Consider the following 27,608-nt stretch of genomic DNA (forward strand, 5'->3'; position numbering starts at 1 on the left):
CTATTGGTGGCTGCGGTCTGCTAGGCAGCGTAGATACCGCGACCGACGAGGGATGCCGCCACCAGTCCAGCGGCTAAGCGCACTGAGCAGAACTTTGTTTGACTTACGTTTATCTCTTCCTAGGCACCAAAACCGGAAATCGTGGCGTCTACGTTAACATCCGAAATTAAATATGAACTTCGCGTCATGGTGACATATAGAAGGTTTTGGGCACGCCCCACGTCGCTGTAGCATTCTCAGTGCAAGACATTGAAGAAGGAACAGCCGCACGGCGGAGGTCGTGTTTGATTGGCTATAACTCCGCTTCTGCCGAACGCAATGAAGCCCATTTTGAGCCAAAGTATTTCTGAAATAGCCTATATTCACTTCTAATGCCTTTCTCCACTTCGATAAAAAAGTGGTTCAGGGTCCCTTAAAGACAAAAAATGGAGTTGGCAGGCAAAGTACGGAGTAGGGCAAATCATGGATGGACCATTAGGGTTGCAGAATAGGTGCCAAGAGAAGAAAAGGGTAGCTGAGGATGGCAGAAAATTATATGAGGTGACGAAACTAGAAAATTTGCAGGCGCAAGTTGGGGTGGGTTAGCGCTAGACAGAGGTAATTGAATATCGCATGAAGCGGCCTTCGTCCTTCATTGGGCATATAAATAGGCGGCTGCTGCTGCTTCGGATGATGATGATGATGATGAATGTTGTGACCGTTACGAATTTTAACCATGAACAGTGCATGATGTTGCCCACTCTATAGGATGAAATAAACTCTCTCTTTCTGTGCACATTGTCCTTACTAACAAAGGACTTAATACACGCTACTTGACAAAAATTTCAACATGTGCATTGAAAGTCCACAACTTTTTCGCACATAATACACATTTGTACCTCATTTCGGGCATGCTCGTAGTTTGCCATTGAATAAGTTTTGGTGGCCAACGGTGAATACGTTGGGCATGTGTACGTTGCCTTACCTTCATTTTTCCATTGCTGATGTTCCGTTGATTGGGTGATCTTTTCAATGATTTCCTTGTGTTTGCATATCTGTCTCTTTGTTGAGTTTATTGTGATTAAGTATTTATGCACGAATAAACTACTTTTCAAGTGAACAGTTCGTTTTCTAGCCAAGTAGTTTAGATTAAGAAATGTGTATGTCTAATATCATTGCCGTAGCATCACACGTGCGGATATGGAGATGTATCCTCGGACAATCCCTTTCGGCGATACTACCGCCTGTGTGTGATGTAGTGCCGAACCAGCCAATCAGCTCAACCGGTTTTGCTCAACCAGCCAATAAGTGCACACCGAATGTCACATCGCCGAAAGTTATTGTCATAGAAAACATCCCACAGATTTGCCCGTCGGCAAAGTGGGTGACGGGACATCCTTTCTGCTGGGGTAGATGTGAGTGACGTTCCTATGGCCTTGCGCTGTTCAGCTAGGGGTAGTGGGTTACAAATCGTCCACAGTAGCCGGATTTAGATGGAGGCGAAATGCAAAAACGCTCGTGTATGTAGATGTAGGTAAACGTAAAACAGACGAGGTTGTGAAAATTATTCCATAGCCTCCCAGCAAGACCTGCGTGATAATCATGTGATTCCGAAATGTAAAAACCTAGAAATTAAGAAGTTTAATTTTTGAAATCGTTACGCTCATGAAACCTGGAGCTCCCCACCATGATATTGTCATTTGGCCGAGTTTCGAACACGTATTCGGTATATAACAGAAAAGAAGAATGGTACACATATGGCCTCTGTCGTTCCGTTAAATCAATTAATATACCGGGCGGGGAGGGGGGGGGGGAATGTCGCGAGCCAGGTGTTATCTTGCTGAAAACCGGGACACATACCCAGTCTAGTTTATGCAACAAGATCAATATTGCGCCTTCCAATCAATGTAATAATTCTCGAAAATGTGACCGCAGGTGTGCACCAATAACGAAACGTAGTAAGTAACCAAGAAATCAGAGTCCGAATGGCATCTTCAGTGAAAAAAGGTGATTTAATGAAGTGGATAAATGGTTCCGCTTAAGACGTAAGCTTCGTTTCGCCGACGAATTTGACGTTCTCCTCTATCTACGTAATTTTAAACTTGAAATAAATGTGCAGTGTTAGGTGCACCTTAAACCTAGTTCATTGGAATTTGCAGTGGACCCCTAACACGTCACAACAGGCTTGTAACACACGTTTCAATATATTCTACCTCAAGGTCCACGCATTTAACGCTTTTTATTTCGGGGGTTTCGCATTTTCTCTTATTTCAGCAGCAAGATGTTTATTGAAAATAAGAAAGGCAGCTTGATCATTTGCTTTCTCCCCAGCACTTTTTGTCAACGTGCACCCGTCCCAGTCATGGTTTCGGCCCTAAGTTCAAACGATTCCATGATTTGCAATTTCCGTCGACGTAATTTTTTTTCGTGCTAAAGCTAGCCTAGATTCACTCAAGGCAGCTCGCTGTTGCTCCAGATGCTGAGCACGTCACTTCCGGCCGTCTTCTGGGTAATCCACTCCTTCATTCTCTGAACTTGCTCCGGCTTGAAGAGCTCCTTCCACCTGCCGCAGATTGGCTTCCGCGTGAAGTCGGAGCCCTCGGTAATCTCCAGCGCCTCCGCAAATATGCTCTTGTAGAACTCTGCGGGGGTTATGGGTTCTCTCCCGACAGTCATAGCTAGTTCATCAGCCAGTATTGATCGCATTCCCTGGTTACACGTCGTGGTCATGCTGTTGGCGCTGGCGATTTTCAACACATTCGAGAGAAGAGCGGGATCGTCACGAAGTTCCCTGGCGAAGAGCTGGTCGATGAAATCGGCGATGCGGATGGTCCAAGCACCTGGGTCACTCTTGACATCCTCGTAGGTGATGAAGAGCACGTTCTGGTCGTGTCTTCGCTCGTACCTTCATGGGAAGGGTGAGAAGCCAGTACGACAACACTGTGAGAATACCTTACCGGTACATTAAAGTTTCTCAAGTAAATTTTCATACACTCACAATTCAGCAGATATCCTAGCTCTGAACTGATTTGCTGGTAAACAAGTTACTTCCACCAGTGTCGCCAACATTCTGCGACTACGCAGCATTCATGAGACATAGCGATAACAAGAATAACCACATTACAATGCCGGTGAAAGCACCACGGCCACAATGAAAGCGACAACGATATGTGGACGCGAGGAGAAGGTATGTCAATGACGGCAGTGGGATAAAGGCAAGATTTCATTGAATGACATTATAAACAGCGAAAAGCCTACTTTGCAAATGGAATACTACGATGAATGCCACCCTTAAGGGCCCCGTGTGATCCACGACCGCTTAAAAAATATCAGCTATGCTGCGGGAGTGGATTGCTTGTGGTGGCCTCCGAAATACCTGCATAGATTGCACTGCATCTCAGAATCCGTGTCTTCCGCACCATACACACAAAAAAAATCCTTAGCGCACGTTGTACATCTGTTCAAAAGCACGATTGTCGAGGAGTTTGGGTTCTATTGTCAGTGTTGGTGGCGAACAAAGACATATTTTACTTTTCAATATCCTACTGGTCAAGTTGACCTGTAGTACTATATCTAAAATTTTCCCAACTTCATAGCACGGTAACACGACGATGGCAACACGAATGCCTGTGGCATGATGACGCATGAGAAGCAGGAGAATTGTGATGAAGTGATAACAGTTCTGGGATATTTGGAACAGCGAACATTTATAGCATTGCACGCGTAAAGAGGAAACCCCGTGCACGCAGTTTTCAAGCGACAACAAAGAGCGACGTGAGCGGTGAATCCTGTCGCTGTCATGTCGTGGCGTGGGGCAATCACATGGACGCAACGTAGGGAAAACGTGTAGCGAAAAACACCTATTGCTACACCATTAAGCACAGTCGTAAGCATGTGAAAGCATGCTTACGACTCTGAAAGCAAACGTAGCACCCGGCGAGCGTATTAACCAAAGCGTACAGTATCTGACTTGAATACGCTATTTCTGGGGGCATTGAATGCTGTGGCGCCACCATTTGGGTAGAAATCAGAGAACTTTCGGGGCTTCCGGTGGCATCGTAAGCCTAGTAGCCTCAAAGCAAACATCTCATCTCAATATAACGACAAACCATCGCATGAATTTTCTACTGAGCATTACATGACACTAGGGTGAAGAGAAATGTTACCGCTTATTTCTTGCAGTAACCACGCAGAAAAAGTAGCTCGAGCGAATTGAAATCTATGTACACTTTCCTTCGGACACTAAACTGCGTAAATGAGAATAAATAGAAGAAACTTTGACAGTCACTTTGGCATTCGCTAAAGAGGATTAAGGCCAAAGCCGGAGCGCTCGCGAGACTCATTAGATTGCTTGACCTCCTCATTCGAATGCGTTGTTACTTCCTATTGTTTCCTTCAACCAAAGGTCGTGAGTTCGAGTGCCTTAATTATGTCCTAATTATCTGCAACCTGATTCACTTCGCCTTAACCTCAAAAGTCGTGGGTTGAACTTCCACCAGCGGTCGTGTGTTCGACCATCAATGTTGGCCCTATCGATTTGCAATTGAATTTTGGTCCCAGAAAAGGTCGAGAGTTCCACCAGCAACGGTGGTACCATTAATTTTGGTGCCATTTAGTTTTATTCTCACCAAACGTCGAAGGCTGGGCTCCGACCAAAGGTTTGCGGGTTCGAGGGCCGTAATTAACTTCGCCTAATCAACAATTTAGATCGTGGTTCGACTCTCCGCTAAATTCGTTAGCTCGAGTACCTTATAAGCTATCTTAATTAGCTGCGGCTTAATTCTCCTAGCCAATATACGTGGATTTGGCCATAAATGTTGGCACTATATATTTTGGTGCCATTGAATTTTGATACCATCTAAATCGAGGGTTGGAATCCCTCCAAATGTCCTGGATTCTAGCGTTTTAACATTGGCCTAATTAACACCAGAGTCCTTCCATGTTTTTTCTGGTCACGAAACTGCCGCCTCAGTTTCATATAGCGCCAGCGCCCGCCGCTAGAGGCGCAACCGTGCATGAGAGGGCATGCGAACGCCGCTACCGCTGTGGTTGTGTGTGGGGCAGCCTCGGTATTCTAGCTTTCTCAACTTCCTCAACGATCGCTTTAGTTTCACGTAACTATTTTTAACATTGAATATAATTAAATTACTGCCTGAGCGTGTCTTCTGCGATGATATGAGCGCACGGGACGAAAAAAAAAGCCGCTCATAACATGGAGCTTGCGGCGGTCTCAGACCAAAAAGAAGAAAGATCTGGAATTTTAAGAGCCAGAACCGCGATACGATTATGAGGCACGCCGTAGTGGGGGACTCGGGATTAGTTTTGACCACCTGGGATCCTTTAAAATGCACCTAAATTTAAATAAACGCGTGTTTTGCATTTCGCCCCCGTCGAAGTGCGTCCGCTGTACACGGCCGGGCGGTCCCGGTGCGGATTTCTTCGTCATCGCCGTTCGCCTCAACGCTTCGGTGGGCTCCGCTTTTTAATATTTGCCTTAAATTAGGCACCGCGCATTCGCAACAAAACGCCAGTGGTCCCACTTATCACCAGAGGAGTAAGGGCCAATTCTCCGTTGCGCATAGCGCCAGATTGTTCGCCGAGCACAGCTGTTCAGTTTCTGTTAAACTGTGGCATAGAAGGACTCTGTGGGCAGTATCTTATAACGAGATCAAAAGAATGAAATTGCTATTGCAAAGGGCTGCTACCGTAGAATACTTAATGACAAAGAAAAGGGAACTGAGCTGCTCCATGCGCTTAAGATTTCTTGCAAAGCGATGTCATTTCTGAATAAGATTTAGGTAGAATTAATGCAAGACGAACTTCGCTACTAAATGTCTTCCTAGACAATCACATGTAAGAAGACAGGACAGACAGACAGACCTGTCCTGTCTTCTTACATGTGATTGTCTAGAAAGCGCAACCAATGTTTCCTATTAAAATGAACCAACTTGCCCAACAACGCATCCTGCTAAATGCCTTCGGTGCGGCTTTTAACAACGGATTAAGGCGAACCTGAAGTGTTAGGACCTGCACAGTTGAAACTAGCTGTAATTAGGCAATTGCCTTAGCAAGCAGTCGTTTAGAAGCGTCAGTAAGCCCAGCACTTCACTGCTCGTGGTTTCGACGCAGAAACGACGAGACTAGGTATTTTGGTTCTTAATTCGCAACTATTTACAATATGTTAAAATGTTGCAATCACCGGTCCTGATATTCTTATCATGGTCGAAAAATGAAAAAAAAAACTTTATAATTCGATTAAGAAAATAAATAAAACGTGTTGGGGCAAAAACAAAATACAAGCACGATCATTTATTTATCATGTAAAATAAGCGGAGCGAAATACAGATAGCACGGAGGCGTCCGGTCACAAATGGTCCACCATTCACAATGCAAGAAGTTTGTTAAAAGCATGACACTGATATAATACGCATAAAGAAATAAGATCAAACGTGAGAGGTATGCATTGGGAGGCAGGAAACAAACACCAGCAAACGAATGGCAATAAGTACAGAATGCATAGTCGATTGTTTCTATAAACAAGAAAGTGTAAAGCATAAGCATTTCATAACACACGGCTAAAGAACTCTCAAACGAACGCAAGTAGCCACATCACAAATACAGCAATTTTTTTTAAATGGCTTGTTAGAGATACCACCTTTCTACTTCTTCAGCTGTTACTGAAACATGCAGACAAAACTTGCTCAGCAAATCACAATACAAATGTAGCTAACAGTGTGCTAATAACCTTCTTACTCATAGCAGCTTATAGACTTAAAAGTACGTGCAATTGAAGAATTGTAGCCCATCATTAGCCAAGACTCAAGGACAATGGAAAATAAAACAATGCATATTATTCTGTTTTAACACTTGCATTTAAAGGAATTCTAATGCTATACCTTTCATAGATGGTCGGGGTAAGGGCGCTATTGCTGTGAACTACTCTATCCTGGTATAACACAAATTGAGGTTGCAACAAAGCATAAAGCAAATGTGTTCAGCGTCGGCTTCTCACGCTCCAGGGACACGTCGTCGACGTTGATGTTGAAATTGTACGCAGTGACGATGTCCGAGGCGTCAAAGTGTTTCGCGCACACACGTGTATACTTCGATTCGAAATTAAAACCGCCACTTTCCTGCCGCGGTATGGCCCGCTTCCATTTCTCGCGCTGCTCCTTGTTATTAGGTAAACCGAACAACGACACCTTTTCGGTCGTGCCCTTGTAGCCGGAACGGCACCCAGGCACGCAACACGTGTTCGGCATCGTTGTCCCACCCCACCACTTCACCCAAACAGCCCAACACTCGAAAAATAGCACAGCACATGCACAGAACGTACCCGAAAAGTCAGCTCGCCTTGCACTGCGCACGCATTTCGGTACGCGAACGATGCCCTCTGTGGCACAGTGGCGCCGCGTCGCGGCACCTTTGGGCAGCATATGAACCTCTCCCATAGCGTGACGGCGGAGTTTCGTGACCAGAAAAACATGGAAGGACTCTGTTAACACCAAAGGTCGTGGGTTCGACTCCCAGCAAATGTCATGGGTTCGAGTGCCTTATAAGGTATATCTCAATTAACTGTGCCTTATTACGCCTAAATACAAAGGATCGTGGATTCGACTCCCACCAATGGTCCTGGGTTCGACCATCATAGTGGCAGGATCGATTTTGGTGCCACTGAATATTCATGCCATAACGCCGCACGGTCATTATTTTTCATAACGCAGGACAAGGGCCTTTTCGATCCGTGAGGCACTTAAGACTTTCGCTTTAAGAACTCTAACTATATTAACGCGATAGCGTTAAGGAGCTCGTGTCGCAGAAAAGCCGGTGTCGTCGGCGTCGGTGTCGGTGTCGGCGTCGGCGTCCGCGGCGTTGGCCGTGAGCGATAAATCACGGCAGGCACTTCATAAATAAAAAGCAACTTCCAAGATGGGCTGGGTGGGAATCGAACCAGGGTCTCCGGAGTGTGAGACGGAGACGTTACCACTGAGCCACGAGTTCGATGCTTCAAAGCGGTACAAAAGCGCCTCTAGTGAACGCGGTGTTGCCTTAGAAACGAGCTGTTTCTAAGGCTCAGGCGTGCGTCGCTTGCTCAGGCGCCCATTTCGTTGTCGCGCCGAACGCTGCGTTGCTCGACGCTCACCGCGTCCGATGCGGGGCGCGTAGTCGCTGCGCCGTAGCCCATTGTCTTACACCCCTTGGCGGGTGGACGGGAACGCTGTCGCGTTCCACTCTTGAAGGCGAAGCTTAAGCGTCCTCCAATTTTTTTTAAACTATATGCTTCGCGGTATATACCTATTTTACTTATTTTATTTCAACATTTTCGTGAACAAAATACTTCGCGGGGTATATTTATTTTGACACATCTTATTTCGATATATTCAAGGTGTTTGGCGGCGTTACAGAAAGAAGTGGTAAGAAAAAACACGAAATATACAAACGCATAAGGCAAGCACAGAAAGCCGCAAAAAAGAGATGATCAGAAAAAAAGCCCATGCAAATAAACAACATAGTGGTTTCTTTGGAGCAATCACGTAGCAAAAGGAATACATAACAACAATGGCAAAAAAGGACCTCAAATTCAATTTTTTTTCAAAGTGAACAAATACTCAAATCGCAGAATATGTACAATATTTAGGCACAAGTATGTAAAAACAGTAATCAGTTAATTTGTAAAACTTATTGCAATATCAGCGAGAGGCAATAGCCATCTAAGAGAGCAGAATAAAAAATCACAATTTGTGGATGTCCGCCTAAAAGGCTGTGACTGAGGTGAAAGGGGGTGACAGGTGGTTCTTATCATTTGTATTTTTTTAATGAAGCAGTTTGAAAACAAAAACAGCTATGAAGGACAAAACGTACTTTGCGCCAGTACTGAATACGAGATAAGGTGCAAATTGGCTCGGAAAAGAAACATCTTTCTAGAGATGCTTATCGTAATAAATCATGTCCGAAAGGGAATGGGCACACAATTTTTCTGTTTAATGAAAGAAAAGGAATAGGTCACAAAAAAAAGGACGTAAACAATACTAATGTCACAACGTGAACCTGTGGTCTTCTTCTAAGCATATTCCATATTGCCAAGAAGAAATTAATGTTATTGCAATTTATCAGTCGTAGCCGGTTAGTTCGCAGAGCACATTCCCTCGGAATAAATTCTGAGGAGGACATCAGTTTCAAAATACGAATTTCCAGAGTGTGCCACTGAATGATTTGATGTTGGTAATTTTCTGCGCGGAACGCGTAAAACATTCATTTGGTTTGAAAACGGTCATTGGGCAAAGAGTGAATTTGACCTCAACTTTGACAGTACGTCTCTTAAAGGGGACGATAGACTGAAGATTGTCCTAAGAACATGTGGCTCGAGAACTTACGGGTTCTTATTCGCAGCTTGTAATAGGCCGCAAAATAATTTGGTAAAAAGTTCATTACTGAAATTTCGTATTTCATTTAGATATGCACTACGAATTCTTATGTAGTACTTGTTAGAGTCTTCGAGAAATCAAGCTCAGTGATTTCAATAGTGCTATGTGCCACAGGCACTGCTTAAAAATCAGGTTCACTGTGATAAAGCGCCTGGAGCTTCCTTGATTTCTTAAAGAACTTTTTTTATTAGTGTTTCACTATGGCTAATAAATCTTGCTCAGCTGTACCCTCTCATGTTATACTATCATGAAGGACTGTCTGATGAATGCGTAGATCTTGTTCTGTGCATTCTACATCCTCAGTGAACTGCTTCTTGACTGGAATTTCCCTGAGCGGGGCTCTACACGAAGATGTATGTAAATGTACACAATCAGAATACCGAATAAATAGCGCTTGCGTCGTGTTAAAATGCACTGCGCTAAATAAGGCGACAACGTTTATCGCACAAGTGAGAACCAACTCCAGCTTGTTCGTAGAGCGTTATACAATGCAAATCTATTACCAGGAGAGGATGTGGTCGAAGAAGTCGCCGTAAATGACCTTTCCCTCGATAAAGGCGTCGAAGAATGCGTCGAAGTTGGCTGCCTCGGGACGGGCCAGGGGCATGTTCTTCATGTGCATGTAGTAGGCGGCGCAGCAGTCAAAAGGATTTCTAGCCATATAGATGTACCTGTAAGGGTGCGCAGTGGTCAAAACGCAAGAACGGACATCGCAGAAGCGCGTGCCATCACACAGTTTACGTGATTTACAAAGATTTATGGACTCATGACTTGGCTGACTCGAACACCCAGTCGTAGCAGCAAAGACGCCAGAGAAAAATAAGCAAGACGATGAACGCATGGAAACAAAGTTTCAGCAGTGCGTTTAGAGATGCATGTACGATCAACCAGGCAGGTAATGAATAACGTACTAATCTGGAAGCCACATGATTACGTTTCCGCACCCCTTATAAGCTAAGATATAAGGCTAGCTTATAACTTAGCTCGCCTTGAAGGTCGGACTTAGCGCGTTTCGTTTTCCCACGTAGTCAGTAGTTCACGAGGCGCGTGAAGCATGAGATTTACGTTCATGTAGGACGTGCACAGTCATAGCAGAGTCATAGACATGATACAGTCATAGGTACTTGCTGATGTACTTGCTGATGACGTCCCAATCTATGTTTATCTCTCTAATGCTCGTGAACGGCCCACATAGAACCAAAGAATCGTATTGACATAAGCTCGCATGTCGTAAGCTGGATATGGTTTTGCTTCCATACGATCGTCCTCAACGTGGTCGTCATCATGCTGCTGCAATCACAAACACATACGCTCATGGCCCCACACACACAACTACACAATTTACAGACACGTCGGTTCCTCTGCTAATGGTTTGCGGAATCCCAAGCAATACTGGATAGCCATGTACACGCGAAATGCTAGGCATAACATTGATTCCCATAGTCCACGGGATAGTCATGTTTTTTTTTTTAGTTTATTGATCCTTACGTATACATAGTGCTACGGCACAGTATGTGCGATCACGAAAGGCGAGCAGTGTGAAGACGACGACGACGACGATTAGAAGCTAGCGCGGGCTGTTGCCTCTTGGCCAAGCGCAGCGTATTGCCTTGTAGCCTTGTACATATACTTGTAAATAGCTTTTAGTCGGTGTCTTCCTACGTAACATATCTGGTGGAGGTGCGGGGTGGCTCCCGGCGACGACAACCCGACTCCGCCGGCTCCTATGCAAGACTTCCTCCTTACACACGGGATCACATTACCTCATACAGTTTTCTCTATTACGGTGAATTGCGTCTGCCTGCCAGTGGTCAACTTTGGCTTGACAACACAAGTGCTGCCACGTGGGATGTCTCTGGCCCACCTTTGCTCATTCGAGGATCACTCAGTAGCATCCATTGCAGTTGACGACACTTCATCCGATACTCCTCTACCATCGCAGTCGGCAAATTGTACCATCACTGACTTCCAGAAAATGATTGCCCCCGACTTGCCGTCCGAGCACGCTCGTGAACTCTACCGCGTTCTGTTTTCCTACCACGATATTTTTGACTTTAACGATCGTCCTTTGGCCCAAACTACGGCTGTCAAACATCCCATTAATACCGGCGATGCCCCTCCTATTCATCGCCGCCCGTATCGAGTGTCACCAGCTGAGCGCCAAGTTATTCACGCAGAAGTTCGCAAAATGCTTGCCAAGAACATTATTGAACCATCACATAGTCCATGGGCGTCACCTGTAGTACTGGTCAAAAAGAAGGATGGCTCATGGCGCTTTTGCGTGGATTATCGGCACCTTAATAGGGTTACCAAAAAGGACGTGTATCCCCTACCGCGGATTGATGACGCCCTTGACGGCCTCCACGGTGCATGCTATTTCTCCTCTATTGACCTTCGCTCCGGCTACTGGCAGATTGCCGTGGACGACCTCGACCGCGAGAAGACTGCTTTTGTCACACCCGACGGTCTTTATCAATTCAAAGTGATGCCGTTCGGTCTATGTAACGCCCCTGCCACTTTTGAACGCATGATGGACTCCCTTCTTCACGGATTCAAATGGTCCACGTGCCTGTGCTACCTGGACGACGTTATCGTATTCTCCCCAACGTTCGCTACGCACCTGGAGCGCCTCTCAGCAGTCCTGGACGTTTTTCGTCGAGCCGGTCTGCAATTCAACGCATCCAAGTGCCAATTCGGCCGTCGCCAGATTACCGTCCTTGGACATCTCGTTGACGCGAACGGAGTGCAACCGGACCCAAGCAAGATCCATGCTGTTGCGCACTTCCCTGTTCCGAAGTGTGTCAAGGATGTGCGCAGCTTCATCGGCCTTTGTTCGTACTTCCGCCGTTTCGTGAGAAATTTCGCCGCCATAGCACGACCACTAACCGAGCTTTTGAGAAAAGACGCCCCTTTCCAGTGGGGCGATAACGAGGCCTCTGCATTCTCCCATCTAACCGACATTCTCACAACGCCTCCCGTTCTGGCCCATTTCGATCCTTCTGCGCCTACCGAAGTCCGTACTGATGCCAGCGGTCACGGAATTGGCGCGGTACTGGCACAACGTCAGCGTGGCCACGACCGGGTTATCGCTTACGCCAGCAGGCTCCTCTCACCCGCGGAGCGCAACTATTCCATCACTGAGCGTGAGTGTGTGGCCCTAGTTTGGGCGGTTGCGAAATTCCGCCCATACTTATATGGCCGATCCTTTTCCGTTGTCACAGACCATCACGCGCTTTGCTGGTTATGCTCACTGAAAGATCCTACAGGCAAACTTGGTCGCTGGGCCTTACGCCTCCAAGAATATTCGTATACTGTCACCTATAAATCTGGCCGACTACACAAGGACGCTGACTGCCTGTCTCGCTACCCGGTCGACGAGCCTGACGACGCCGACAGTAGTAGCGTCAACGGCATTTTCTCTGTGTCTGCCTTCGCTAACATCGCCGATGAGCAGTACCGAGACCTATGGCTGGGAGCACTTATCGAGCGTCTGCGTTCTACACCTACCGACGCATCCGTTCGCCGATATGTCCTCCAGGGCGGCATTCTGTATCGAAGGAACTTCCTCCCTGACGGCTCAGACCGTCTTCTTGTCGTGCCAAAACAACTACGACAGACTGTGCTCTTTGAGATGCATGACGCACCCACAGCAGGACATCTTGGGGTAACCCGCACGTACGACCGCGTCCGCCGCCGCTTCTATTGGCCTGGTCTCGCTCGCTCCGTTCGACGCTATGTTGCTGCCTGTGATCCCTGCCAGCGTCGGAAAACACCTCAGGTGCTACTTGCCGGTCATCTCCAGACGATCACCATCCCTGTGGAACCGTTCTTTCGTGTTGGATTAGACCTGCTCGGTCCCTTTCCCACGTCATCCTCTGGGAACAAATGGGTAGCCGTCGCGACTGATTACGCCACCCGATACGCTATCACTCGGGCTCTCCCTACCAGTTGCGCCACTGACGTCGCGGACTTTCTCTTGCGTGACATTATCTTGCTTCATGGCGCCCCGCGGCAGCTCCTTACTGACCGTAGCCGAAACTTTCTCTCGAAAGTTATCGCTGACATTGTGCGTTCCTGCTCCATTCAACACAAACTGACTACCTCATACCATCCTCAAACCAATGGCCTGACAGAGCGGTTAAACCGTACTCTTACCGATATGCTGGCCAAGTAACTTTCCAAGGACCACCACGACTGGGACATTGCCCTTCCTTACGTAACATTTGCGTACGGCACGGCACGACACCGCTGGATTTTCTCCCTTTTATCTACTGTACGGTCGCGAACCTACCTTGCCCGTAGACACGGCACTTCCTCCTGCTTCGGTCTCAACAAGCGAGTATGCGCGCGACGCCATCGCTCTCGCCGACCATGCACGCCAGCTTGCCCGTGCTCGACTGACGGCCTCACAAACCACTCAGCAGTGCCAGTACAACGCCCGCCATCGTGACGTACAGTTTTCGCCTGGTGCGCTCGTGCTCCTGTGGTCGCCCACTCGTCACGTCGGACTTTCAGAGAAGCTCCTTTCGCGATACACAGGGCCCTACCGCGTGCTGCGCCAGGTGACGCCTGTGACTTACGAAATTGCTCCTGTGGGTTCAACCTCGTCCACTCCTCTGGCATCTAGTGATGTCGTACACGTCAGTAGGCTCAAGGCCTACTACACTGCTTCCGAGTCCGATCTTTAGTCGCTCCGGGACGGCGCTTTTGCCGCCGGGGGTAGTGCTACGGCACAGTATGTGCGATCACGAAAGGCGAGCAGTGTGAAGACGACGACGACGATTAGAAGCTAGCGCGGGCTGTTGCCTCTTGGCCAAGCGCAGCGTATTGCCTTGTAGCCTTGTAAATATACTTGTAAATAGCTTTTCGTCGGTGTCTTCCTACGTAACAATATATTTTCAATACTTGCTGCACCAAGGCTTGTTTCATTTAGGGAGCACTTTTCTGATGTATATCCATTCGTTTGCATAGCCAATGAATGAACGACACGTGTAATATTATCAGGGGTCCTATGGCTGCCGCATGTGACTGAATTTTAATGATAATTAAAACGTCATTGGAAGTTAACATGGTAAAGAATAATTCAGCGCTTAATATACAACCTGCATTGCCACGGTTTGAATATTTTCCATTGATTATCATCAGATATTCCACCTGAAAACACGAGCGAAGTGCGGCGTGTTAACTGCATAGTGTCAGCCATACGTGGTTAGCTAATGCTACGCGGGTATATTATTTCTCTCAACTATTGGTACAAATATTTAAGGTCCACGTTTCCGATATAGGAATGAGAAGACAGCTAGCTATGCCGCGTGTTTACTTTCATTGATGTGTGTTCACACAGACTCCTCCATGGTGATTCAATGGCTACATTATTTAGGTGCTACGCACCGGGTCTCCGATTCTACTGCCAGTCGATATGGCTGCGTATTGCAGTCGTGCAAAAATGATTGCTCGCTGAGACCTGGGCACTTGGCAAAGTAACCCTAGCTGCCAAAATTAATGGGGAGCCCTAACTGCGGAGCCTTAAATACGGAATCACGTCATAGCAGAAATGTAATTCGGAGGTGTATAATTCTATCAATAATCGTTTCACGTATTGATGCTATCTTAAAGCCTGGGTAGCAGTGCAGCTGAACGTTGAGCAGGTAATTTCTTTCGTAATGATTTAGTATTTTATGTATACCTTGTGAACTGAATGTGGGACCAAGATGGAATATAACACTCCGACTGAGCGTTAAAAACTCGGTCACACATTGCACCATGACACATGAAGTGTGGCGATCGTCCTTTGACTAAGCAAACGCGCACAGGCCTAATTGTTGGGAATTCTTGCAAACTTGGCAACGCAATCTGCCGCAAGAAGCATTGAAAAGCAAGTAAAAAGTGCTTGTTTTATCCTGAGCTTAAGAAACTACGGCGACTAGAAAACTAAATGCCCATCCTTCGATTCAGTATCACCGTAGAAAAGAAAAAAAGAATAAGGTACAAGCAGAGACGAGAAATACTCGGGCACAAGGTGGCTAGCACTGCATGCGTCTACGGAAACAGAAGAGGGAAGCGTTCTTGCATCGTTTTAAAGTCTGAAACCGGCTCAAGTAGTATTTAGTCATCCGGGTGCGACGTGCCTCTTCTACTTTCGGGTCTGCGATTTGTTTTCTTGAACTTTAGCTCATTAAAATGCAGTCGGCAATTAATGGCAAAACCAGCGCATCACGTTTAGCGATGAGCACAGCGAGGTGTGCGTTTTCCTGAGTTCGAGTCTTCTTTTGCATGGCTGTGCTCGTTTGACCTTATGTTATGCATGATTATTCGATCGTCTTCATGATAGAAGCACGAACGGCACACGATGGCACTAACAAATCAGCTAGTCAACGTCATCTCTCTCTCTCTCTGTCTATATGTAAAATCTCTTTGCCTGCGATAACCTCTTTACTACTAGGCCTAATTCGCCTGTGCTTCGAAACGAATGAACTCACTTGGCCTGCGGGCTGTACGGCTGCTTGTCGAAAGGCAGGTGAGTCTTGATCGTGCCTGGTCTGCGCATCTCCAGCACCGACTTTATGCCCATCCACTCGAGATACGGAGAGCGGGACACGAACTCCGCAAAGTCCCTGATCGGTTGGCCGCGGTTCAAGATGCCGAACACCAGGAAGTTCAGAAGCGCCGAGCCACACTTGGGGTAGCTAACAGTGAAGACATCGCTGGGCCTAGGCTGGTAAGTGAGCGCCGACAGCAGGGTCTCCTCCACGAGGAAGTTGCGCGCATTCAAGGCATCCACCTGGATGTAGTTTAAGGAGAGGAAAGAAAGGTTTATTCGTCTGCTCTGTAGCAACTTGCTGATATATAAGGTAAACGAATTTGCTCCCGATTGTATATGCGCACGCCTTTCTTTTACAACTATAAGTGAACCGACAGCTTTCCTTTAGAAGCCCGGGAGGTTTGGGAACTTTGTATAGGAGAACGTGTTACAGCTGCACAGCCCGATAAAAACAAGGACACCTGCCCTGCCCTTTCTCATCCGGTGTTATTTTCGCAGTGTGCATCTTCAATAAGCAGCTTTTTCTTTTGTTGTCATAATAAATGAATATTGTGAACCTCAACCATCGCCGCTCTAGTCAGTAAAGCGTAATTTTTTTTAACCCTTGCAGACCCCCCCCCTTTTTTTTTTGTCCTGATTTTTTTGCTGAGCGGACACATTTGTGCACACGATTGGAAAAAACGCCAGCAAAAATAAGAGCACATATACGTGAAGCTTTGACAACATATCGAAAGCTAATTGCCAACAAAGTAACGTTTTGGAATCAGCGCATGTTTCTACCGGACGTTATGATTCCCAGTATTGTTGGGGCGACGTATGGCTACTAATTCGCTGAGCGTATCGCCGAGCAAACTCGTGGAGCGATGAGCGGCAACGCACTGGCTACGAACCGCGGTGTGACGTAAGCAGAATGTCGACCTGACGAGCGCGGCTACGCGCCACCTTACGCCTCCCTGTTTCAGTTCCACGTGCTCTGATGGTTGATTGTTGTGCCGCAGTGCCGCTGGTAATCCAATTTTTCCAGATCCAGATTTTACAGATAGTCCGTACGTAGGGGTCGTTTCAATTGACCATCTGTGATGAAACCAGCAGAATTAGAAGTTTAAAATATATTTAGTCGAGTTTTGTTATTTTGCGCCTAAACAGTATCACCCGTCGCCAAATGGTAGCCACAGCTCACAGCATATCTCCGAAGGAACTGTCCTTTTGTTTGAAAAGGGCCATTTCTATGTATTACTAAAGCCTTCGCAGAAGAACCCAGTATATGTACATGCAAGAACATTGAAATAGTTTTGATATAGGTATGGGAACCCTATTGAAAAATAAAAACTGTATTTCCCATGTCTCCTATCCAATAACATCATATGTCCTATCGAAAAATTTGTTTTTATATGGGATCCTATATCTTTGACATCGGCTTTTCGGATATGGGAGTTATGGGACATTCAATAGAGAATGTTGCAAATACGCCTTTCAGACCACACTAATAAAAACTTCTGCTGAAGAGCCGTTAGACACTGATCGCTCATTTTTGTTAATAATAGGTTTGCTACTCATGGCGGATATTCATACACACGGAGAAGTGCATATGAATATCAAATGCCACGCAGTGTGGGATTCGATGTGACGCGAAGCATCTTACTATTACAGGGCTCACGGAATGAAACGCGGCAGGGAGCATTTAGTGGAGCCTTGCATATGTGCAAACTTCTGGGTAGTACAATATGTCATGCCGCTAGGAATCTGGTCACCAAACATGACGCAGAGACAGATCTAAGTATGCTCGCCAATATTACGTCGATGTGACACGAACTGCAACCGATGGAAACGACAGCGTGCGCATTAGTTAGCGAAAAATTCAGGTGTTTGATTCTGTGAGCACTGTACACGGCTAGACAGCACTGTTTGGAGTTCCACACACTGTCATCGGATGAACTAACGTGGTTGCGTAAATTGGGGGGTGTGTATGTGTGTGTGTGTGCGTGTGTGTGCGTGCGTGTTTGCGTGTGCGTGCGTGTGTGTGCGTGCGTGTGTGTGTGTTTGTGTGTGTGTGTGTGTGTGCGTGTGCGTGTGCGTGTGCGTGTGCGTGTGTGTGTGTGTGTGTGTGTGTGTGTGTTCGCGTGCATGCCCGCGTGCGTGCGTGCGTGCGACTACAACAGCAAGACGACGACGATTGCATGGCAGCAAAGGCATTTCTACGCCAGTAGTTCGACGGGAGCTTGCGGCACGACGATTCGTGGGGTGTACACTGGTAGTGGACGAGCATAAGCGAAACACGAATTTTGAACTCATCAACAATTACACGTTTTGTAATCGTACGTATACCAACGACCACATGCTATGCGTAGCATGCAAAAACTACGACGACATTTGAACTCCGGCGCAGAAATGTTAGAACATGACCACCTTGGAAATTTATGAAGTCCGTACAACGTCACACAGTTTCTACGGGGCGTAAGCTGCTACGATGCAGTGTGCTGGAAAAAGAGGGCAGGTCTCGGAAATAGTGCTGTCTAACACGGGACATCAATACGCGCGCTGTCACAAGGAAAGAGTATGGGAAGGCTGCAGCTGGAACGCGTGCCGAGTGTTTCAAAGAGTTGGATTTCGAGCAAGAGAAGTATTGGCTAACATATTTCAGAGAGTAATGAAAGATGTACTTTGCCGACACCAAGCGTGCGGCATGCAGGGAAGAACAGTGGTGACAAATATACGCATAACGCCATCAGTTCTTGAAGCTTTGACGCAATTCTGTGTCGTCGTGGCGCAAGCTGACAATGAGAAGGCATTCGGCGGCGTGCCGCACAATTTACTTCTGTCCTTACTGGATTATGTGAATGCAGGCAACGTGATTAGCGAAGGTATGAGAATGGCTTACGCTGGATACGCCACGCAAGCTCACCAGTCAGAATTCGTAACTTGCAATTTGTGCCGTAATATGATTGATCAAGAAGTTATTTAGGAATATTTGTTCATTTGTAGGATATGTTTTTCCGTTTCCCGTGCAACTAACTCCGGCCTCTTTCAATAATCCATCTTAGGACTAGAAATATATTATCGTTAACAAACATTTTTTAGAAATTTCGAAAAACTTTTTTATGGGTATTTTACGTGCCGAAACCACTTTCTGATTATGAGGCATACCGTAGTGGAGGACTCCGGAAGTTTTGACCACCTGAGGTTCTTTAACGTGCACCTAAATCTAAGTACGCGGGTGTTTTTGCATTTCGCCCCTATCGAAATGCGGCCGCCGTGGCCGGGATTCGATCCCGCGACCTCATGCTCAGCAGCCCAACACCATAGCCGCTGAGCAACCACGGCGGGTTTCAATTCCTCAAAGAGGCATGCTAAGCCAGCCGCGCTCGAAAGCGTTATTCACTGCTATTCACTGCATGTTTAGAAGTACCAGCTATCAGACAGCAAATTATGAAATTTGCAGGCTCATGTTTAAAGCGCAAGAGAAGGGTAATTGGAGATCGCTGCGAGAAGCCTTTGTCCTAACAGGTTACATAAAGATAAGCTACTACTGCTGATGATGATTCGCGCAGTACGAGGCAAGATATTTATCCAGATCCGATAGGAACCTCGTTTCCCCTCCTCGCCCACATTTGTTATGTGATGGAACTATAGGTATGGGAGTTTGCGTAATACGGGATTGTTGCAGTAAGGTCACACTTGTATTGAACACACCCATTCTCGTAATGCGTCTGCATGTAACGCGTCTGCATTGCAGCAGGTTCAAAGTACGAAGAATGCACAGAATATTCGCGGTCTTCACTTAGAGCTCCGCATGGAGAAAAACAAGCCGTGCAAATCGTTCAGGAGAGTCTCTGATGGTGGGCTCAGTTTAGCGAGTCTCTATTTAGGACGGCTCTTTAGTTTCTTTGCTTTTCTCCGCGCTGTAAATGACAAGTTTCTCAGAACTACAGATTCGACTGAGGGTGGGTAAAGTGCTACGGGAATTTTTTGTGTCTTCGGCGTGCGGGCAAGGGCCATTACAGAGATATCTAAAGGAAATGGTTTCACCTTTGTTTCTTTCCAGCGCGTTTTCTAAATTATTTTTGGAAATATTGGAATGAGGTGTCACGTGAGAAACTGTACAAAGGTGTGTTGTTTCCTGCGCCATTCTACGGCAAAATATATTGTGCAGGCCGAGGAAATATTTTAAAAGGCGTTAGACGAATGCTCGTAGTGTTAAATGTTAGAACCTGTTTGTTTTTTTCACCTGCACACAGGAAACTTACTGGTTAAGTATGGTTAGACGATCTAGGTTTATTTGTTCTATGACGTACTCATTATTCGCAAAACCAGACACAGTTGAAGACTTTAAGTCCGCATGGATCCTGTTATCTCACGGTTAAAAAGAGGAATGACGTGTCTTTGGGTCTTGTTACTCTCCTGGGTCTGCACAGCATATGGAAATGTCGCACAACTGTGCACAATACAGATATTGATATTAGACCTGTTCACGAAAATTTTTGCGAATCTGTTTCCGCTTTCGTTGAAGTGCCGAAGGTGCATACGTGCATACCTGATTGTGTTTGCTTGTTGAAACGTTCGCTACACATGCCGAAATACTGATATTTCAGCAATCAGGAGCTGACGGCTTAACGCAATGTGATCTTGCACTGTTGTTTTCAGTTCGTGAGCTCTGGCACATACGAGCCAATAAAAAAAAAGTTGCAGTTTCGCTCGAAAGGCGACGGACCGATTGCAAAGCAAATGAGCAGATATCTATACGAAGCGTTATAGTAGTTTCATCGGCCGGATGAGCTCGTAAACATTCGCTTATCAACTAAATAACTAATAATAATAATAATAATATTTGGGGTTTTACGTGCCAAAACCACTTTCTGATTATGAGGCACGCCGTAGTGGAGGACTCCGGAAATTTTGACCACCTGGGGTTCATTAACGTGCACCTAAATCTAAGCACACGGGTGTTTTCGCATTTTGCCCCCATCGAAATGCGGCCGCCGTGGCCGGGATTCGATCCCGCGACCTCGTGCTCAGCAGCCCAACACCATAGCCACTGAGCAACCACGGCGGGTAACTAAATAACAAGGATAGCGTCGAAACAAAACAAAGACGCAAAGACAGTGCCGTATCTGTGTGACTCTTTCTTTCTACATCCTCGTTTAGTCACGCCAACGCAGCCTATCATGAATTCGAACCAACTAGCCCGCCAACGCGTTTTAGCTAAATTAACAAGCACGGTGTCACGCGCGCACAGGTAAACATGAAGACACCTCGCTCGAGGAGCGCGTAAACTTGCTGTCAAAATGCTGGAGTGAGGAATCGCGGCAGTGGCAAGCGAATCGACCTGCGCGCATCTCTAGCTTCTACGTGAACAAAGCGTCAAAAGCACAGCGCGTACGAAGCTACCGGCACACGCGCACTCTGCAAACAGCGCAGATCACTTTGAGGAGGAGGCCCGCGCGGGCGACCACTTTGGCCACGTGGCAGATCGCTTTCAAGGTGAAACGCCCGCACGACCGCGCCGTAAGCTGCAGCCGCCGCAGAAGAACGCCCCCCTCCTTTCCTCGCCTCACCCCCGTGCCTCGGTGCGACAGAAAAGGGCGCGCTTCCGCACAGCCTTCCTCGCTCCCACACGCGAGATTGAGCCGCGTTCGCCGGCTCACCCTCGCAAGCTTTCACTCGCACATAAAGCATACGGCGCGCGGCGATGGTTTTATCGCGCTTGGACTTCATACGGCACCTCACGGCGCCGGCGACGCGAACGGCAGAAATGCGCCCGCAGTGTCCATATAATTACTGTGGCAATGAAAAAAAAAAGAGGCCGTGTCCTAGTATTAAAAGCACTGTGATGCTGTGTTCCACGGCAGAGGTTTCATTCCAACATCGGTCACAGGTTATTTCTGCTTTATTAATGCGAGACAGGAAGCTACCCACCTACCTACTTCGAGGTGTCAAAAATGAGGCAATAAATGCTTCGAAATTAAAGCGAGGCGAGATAGGAACCTACCTATGTACCGCGATATCGCAAGAATGAGGCAAAGAAGCCTTCGCATTGAAGATTTCACGCCACACTTCATTTTAAGACGTCGTGTGAATGCATGCGTCTGCGTGTGTGCGCGTGTGCGGCACAATACAATACAAAATGACTGAGACAGAACAAGCACTTTTTCCTTGTTTGTTGTTGTCATTCGTGTTTCGTGGCGTAACAGCTATAAATGCCCAGCAAGAAGCTCTTCTCAACAAGAGGACCTGTTTCTGTCAAGGTAGCTACTCCTGCCTGACCACCGTGTTATGCTAAGAGTACTTGGTAGCCTTATACGTAAGGCCTCTTCTAAATTGTATTTGTTTGATGCCAGCGCTGCAATCTACTCGCGCTGTATGTATGTACAATTTGCTGCTGTATCTCCAGGCATCAGTGATAGGCTAGCCTACTTCTTCTGGTACTTGTTATCCTTCAATCAACGATCTCATCCCCCCCCTCCCCGAATCACAGGTCTTCATGCTGCAGCTGAGGCATGATTGTGGCACACTGACATTCGATGACTATACATTAACATAAATTTGTTAGAAACAGCTTCGGAAAGAGCACTGTGGTAAATACCACTTCTCCAATAGACACGCCCGCAGGACACGCAGAGAATATCCGCCACTCCTCCTCTGAACTTGACACCGTACCGCTTGTCTTCCTTATCTGTTCCGTCACTTTCACTGCGCTAGCTGCTTCGACGAGTATATACATCTATACATCGCCGAAGATTGTATTGGTCTGTATAATGTTATAACATTACAACATAACATATACATAAATGTGTCTCGTGGAATAATATTACGATCGACCTACCTACAGGTTTTGTTACACCGCCAGTGCGATCGGCCCTCGTTACAAACCACATCGAACTCTTTCAAGCACAATCGGGCACTGTTGTCACGAGCAGCCTGCCAACGCCTTTACGCTTTATTCTATCAAGGCAGTCTCACACCAGGTCGACGTACAGAATTTCGGGTCCGTCGAGTGATACATACCATGAGAAGTTATTACCACAATGTATCAAGAAAACAAAGTTATGTATGCACTAACCTCGGACGGCGGTCCAGGGTCTGAAACTGAGCTGTCTTCGTTCTGGTTCCGCTGGTCCGCTCCTACGGGCACCAGCTGTTCATTGGGTTCGGCTGAGATGTGGCCAGCGTATTCAGGTACAGCGATTGTAGCAGCTGTGATGTTGGTGTTGCAGCCTTCCGAATCACTACCGGGGTCCGAGCCGGGTGGGCTTTCGTACTCAGGCTCACTGCTGTTCTCCATGCTCGAGATTTTGTCTTGCGAGAAAAAGCACACGGCACAAGGCATGCTAAAATCTGTGCGCAGACGAAACGAAAGGACAAGACTGCAGCAATCACGCAAGCTAAACGCGCAAGCGCAGGACACCAAACCCAAACAATTAACTCTTTATTTTTGCATAAACTGGAGAATATGTATTTGGCCACATTGCATGTGCAAGGACACCTTGCTGAGCCTGCGAACACCGTCGATTCTTGCCGATTAATTACCAGCCGTTTCTTTAACAGCTCATAAAGATGTGCTGGTGCACATGTAAATAACGGGGGGGGGGGGGGACAACCTTACTAAATTAACTCCTTCAGCTAGATGGTGGTGCTACATTGTTTCTGTGCGAAACGCGACAGTTTAATGGAGACCGAAAAAAAGAAGGCAGAAGTGCATGCATTAACTTACACATACCGTGATGTAACTGAATGTGAAATATACCGCTTACAGAAGCCCAAAGAAATCCAGAAATCCAAAGGAACAAAAACAGATGTGAAAGAAAACAAGGAAGCATAACCATGTAAAATCAGGTTGAATCATTGCACGCGCATGTGCCCGCAGTGAACGATCGACGCGAGGTCGTGCGCACGCAGGGATGGATGTTGTTTCTGTACCTATATATGTTACTTCAAGAGAAACAACCGTAGTTGGAAGCCTTTGCTTGCGTTCGTGCCTTGTTTCCGTCTCCATTAAATCTGCGCGCATCACAGAAGAAATGATGAAAGCTTAACAACCCGAGTTTCAATTACTCTCTTTTTCTCTGGTTGTTTGACTGACGCGTTACTCTTATCCTGTGAAAAATTTGGTTCTAGTGCAATTGAGTGCGGTACGAATTAGAACATTCTACTACGGATTTTCTTTTAACTGCAAGACATCCGTGGCACTGCACGTGGCTGTTAGTTAGTACTCTGTAAGTATCACCATTCTTCTAACCTCACTAAGACAAGTAATAACCCAGACGCTGGCTTCCATATCTTCAAAAAAATTAAAATTAAATTATGGGGTTTTACGTGCCAAAACCACTTTCTGATTATGAGGCACGCCGTAGTGGAGGACTCCGGAAATTTTGACCACCTGGGGTTCTTTAACGTGCACCTAAATCTAAGCACACGGGTGTTTGCGCATTTCGCCTCCATCGAAATGCGGCCGCTAGGGCCGGGACTCGATTCCGCGACCTTGTGCTCAGCAGCCCAACACCATAGCCGCTGAGCAACCACGGCGGGTTTCAATTCCTCAAAGAGGCATGCTAAGCCAGCCGCGCTAGAAAGCGTTATTCACTGCTATTCACTGCATGTTTAGAAGTACCAGCTTTCAGACAGCAAATTACGAAATTTGCAGGCTCATGTTTAAAGCGCAAGAGAAGGGTAATTGGAGATCACTGCGAGAAGCCTTTGTCCTAGCAGGTTACATAAAGATAAGCTACTACTGCTGATGATGATTAGCGCAGTACGCGGCAAGATATTTAACCCGATCCGATAGGAACCTCGTTTCCCCTCCTCGCCCACATTTGTTATGTGATGGAACTAGGTATGTGAGTTTGCGTAATACGGGATTGTTGTAGTAAGGTCAAGCACTTGTATTGAACACACCCATTCTCGTTTTATCACCAAAGATCATAACAATTCAGCTCCCTTAATGCATGGGATCCCCGAACGCTGAAGATTGCATTGCCGGCAATGTGAACGGTTGTTGTCCAGCTAAAGTGGGATCCTTAAGGGTGTACGCGGCAGGCAATCCTCCATACCCCAGCGCTTATTGGCGGCAGTCTCATATTTCCTCGAAACAATCAAATGCAGAACGCCGATGCAGCGAAGGACATCATGCGGCTAGTCTGTCACTGCTTTCCGCTTGTTCCGCCAGTGGGAGTATTGAAAGCAATATTGGTCGCACCTCCCAAAGTGAGTGCCTTCCATTGAGCTGGCTCCTATACGTTTCCTATGGGGTTCGTCTTCACGATACTATTGTCAAAATATTATTATTCTCCATATTGGACCTCAGTATTGTTCCTCGGCCCGAAACATTAATAATCGATTGATCAATGATCCTTATTAGTAGTGACACTCTCATTCTTATTAGTAATTGATAACACCATCAAATGGTCGCTGTTATATCAGCTTAGCGGTTTCATGTTGACGACCTCATGCACAGTTCCGAAGCTCGTATGAACTGCGATAGCGTGGCACAAGCATGCCTCAAGCATACCCATAGCGCGCTATGGTTATGAGAAGAATGCCCCTAGGGCGCAGTTGACGCATGCTTCAACGTAAAAGATTGTTCCGGCTCACGGCAACGTGCACGTACTGAAGTGACTATCACTTTATTGTACTTATTCGTCTCGTCTCTTTGAATGGAGCCTTTAGAGTTACCCATGTGGCATCCACCTTGATATGTCTGTTGTTTTTGCCGAGGAGTTTAGCGGAATACGCTAACAGCACAATATATGAAACCCGTCTGCTCGTAGTATTCTTTTGTAAGCTTTCCAGCATAAGTTCCCGGAATACACATTTTATTTTATCAATGCAATGTTCTTCTCGTATTTACCTTTATTGTTTTATTTCTTAGAGCGAAAGCTTTGTTTTATGCTCGCAATACTTGACTTCTTTTCTAATCTCACGTCCTTGGGTATCGACACAAGATTGTTCGCAGATGCCGCCAGATTATATGGGACTCGAGCTCTGTCAAGCTGCAACGGGCAGTTTTTAATCCGCAATCCTCTGTTTCTCTCTTTCAGAAATAAACACGTTCATTGGTGCAGTAATTAACTATCTCAGAACCCACACAAGCAAGATGGCGTCGCGGCTACTGTGTCCAAAAAGTGATTGGGACGTTATCTACGACAAAACGTGTTGCACCCCTTTCATATAAGGAATATGGTTAGCGTGATTGCGAAATCACGCCAGCATCGAGACTCACCGGTTCTAGCAGAGGTGTGCGATGGAGTGCCGGGCGAAGAGCTTCAATGCGCGTGGCCGCTATAAACAGGAGCTCCAGGTAGAAAGCCCCCGACAACGGCTACCGGCAGCAGCTCCCTACAGCATCCGGAGAACGATGGCGCGTGGATTTTCCTGTGTCTTCTTTTTCATCGCCTTTGGAAGAGTGGCCACTCACTTGCTTGCTCCTTCCTAAAGTTGGCTTGTTTGCTCTTGGAACAATGCCGTTTACCCACTAGAGGTTATGAACCAAGGAGCCGGCAGAACAGAGAGGGCAAGAGGACACGTGAGAGGAATGTGAGAATGTGTTAAGAAAATATTACAGAGGAAAGGCAGATAGGTTAACCCGAATAATCGTTCGGTTGGCTGCTCCTCCCTGCGGGGGATTGCGAAATGCCGAAATTACATAGAAGGAAAGAAAAGACGATGTGAACATGATCTGTCTGCACACGTAGAAGGTATTATAAAGGAGTAAAGGTAGACTGTTACAGAAAGGAAGTAAGACAAGGGCAAATAATATTCAATGCCGGAAAAGAGCAATCCTTTACATACTCGCTGACCATGGGACAAGATGTATCCCAATTCTAGTAGGAGTCGAACATGCTTTGGTTGAATCATAAGCGGAGTACCCTTGTGCAGTTTAGAGCAACTATGGCATTGTGTGCGCTGCTTGTGCGCAGTGCATGCGGACCGTTGTGTAACACGCACAATGGGATTACAGCCGTTCAGGTTTCCATCACGTGTAACATCTACACAATAGTTTATCATGGAAGTTTAATTGCTTCACGACATTTCCTGGTACAATGGTGTCAACCTACAGGGACTGTTTGCGTAAACAACTGCTTTTTCGACAAGTTCTTTCAGGTAACTCTCTAAGGCTCGCTGTTATCATCATAACGACGCCGCAGTAAAATTCAGATTCCAGAGACACCTAATGACCTGTCTTTTTCAATATTTTTTGTAGGGTATAATAACAAGTACGGCTTTCGAATAATCCAGAATGCCGCGATAAATTATTTCATTTGTGCAATCTAAGCACCGAGCTCTTCATAGCCTTCATGGTCCCAAGCAATGGCGCTTACCCACTGCAAGGAGTTTGCTCGGATGAGGAGGCTTTTGAAATTAATGTTTAGCAAGAGAGCTTGACACATTCGGAAGAGTCCTTTCGATGTTTGCACGCGAAATTGCAGTGTCCGTGTGAGGATCTGAAAAGTGACAAGTTTCCCTGTGAGATTTCAAGAAGCGAAGGTACGTAGGCCGTTAAGGAGAGAGGGCTAAGGGTTATGTCGTTCACCTGAAAAATACCTGAAGCACCCCACAGGGTCCCCTGCTTGTTGGTAAGTGTGAAACGCAAGAGCAGGCCTAGTGTGAAAGAGCAGCTCGCACTATTCGACCACCTAGTATCCGCGCAAAGAAAAACTGTTGTTGCATAT

At 46.6% G+C, this 27,608-nt stretch overlaps 1 protein-coding gene across 1 annotated transcript; it reads right to left on the reverse strand.

Moving 5' to 3' along the window:
• Positions 1-1,964: 1,964 nt before the first annotated feature.
• On the reverse strand, positions 1,965-27,608 carry LOC142587055 (sulfotransferase 1C2-like). The gene is made up of 5 exons (XM_075697939.1): positions 26,159-27,608; positions 23,003-23,238; positions 15,884-16,185; positions 9,908-10,075; positions 1,965-2,884 (listed from the first exon to the last, which is right to left on the reverse strand). The coding sequence occupies exons 2-5, from the start codon at positions 23,222-23,224 to the stop codon at positions 2,431-2,433; spliced, it is 1,146 nt and encodes a 381-aa protein (XP_075554054.1). The 5' UTR covers positions 23,225-23,238; positions 26,159-27,608; the 3' UTR covers positions 1,965-2,430.

Source organism: Dermacentor variabilis, chromosome 7 (genome assembly GCF_050947875.1).
Source record: "Dermacentor variabilis isolate Ectoservices chromosome 7, ASM5094787v1, whole genome shotgun sequence".
In the NCBI taxonomy this organism is placed as follows: Eukaryota; Metazoa; Arthropoda; class Arachnida; order Ixodida; family Ixodidae; genus Dermacentor; species Dermacentor variabilis.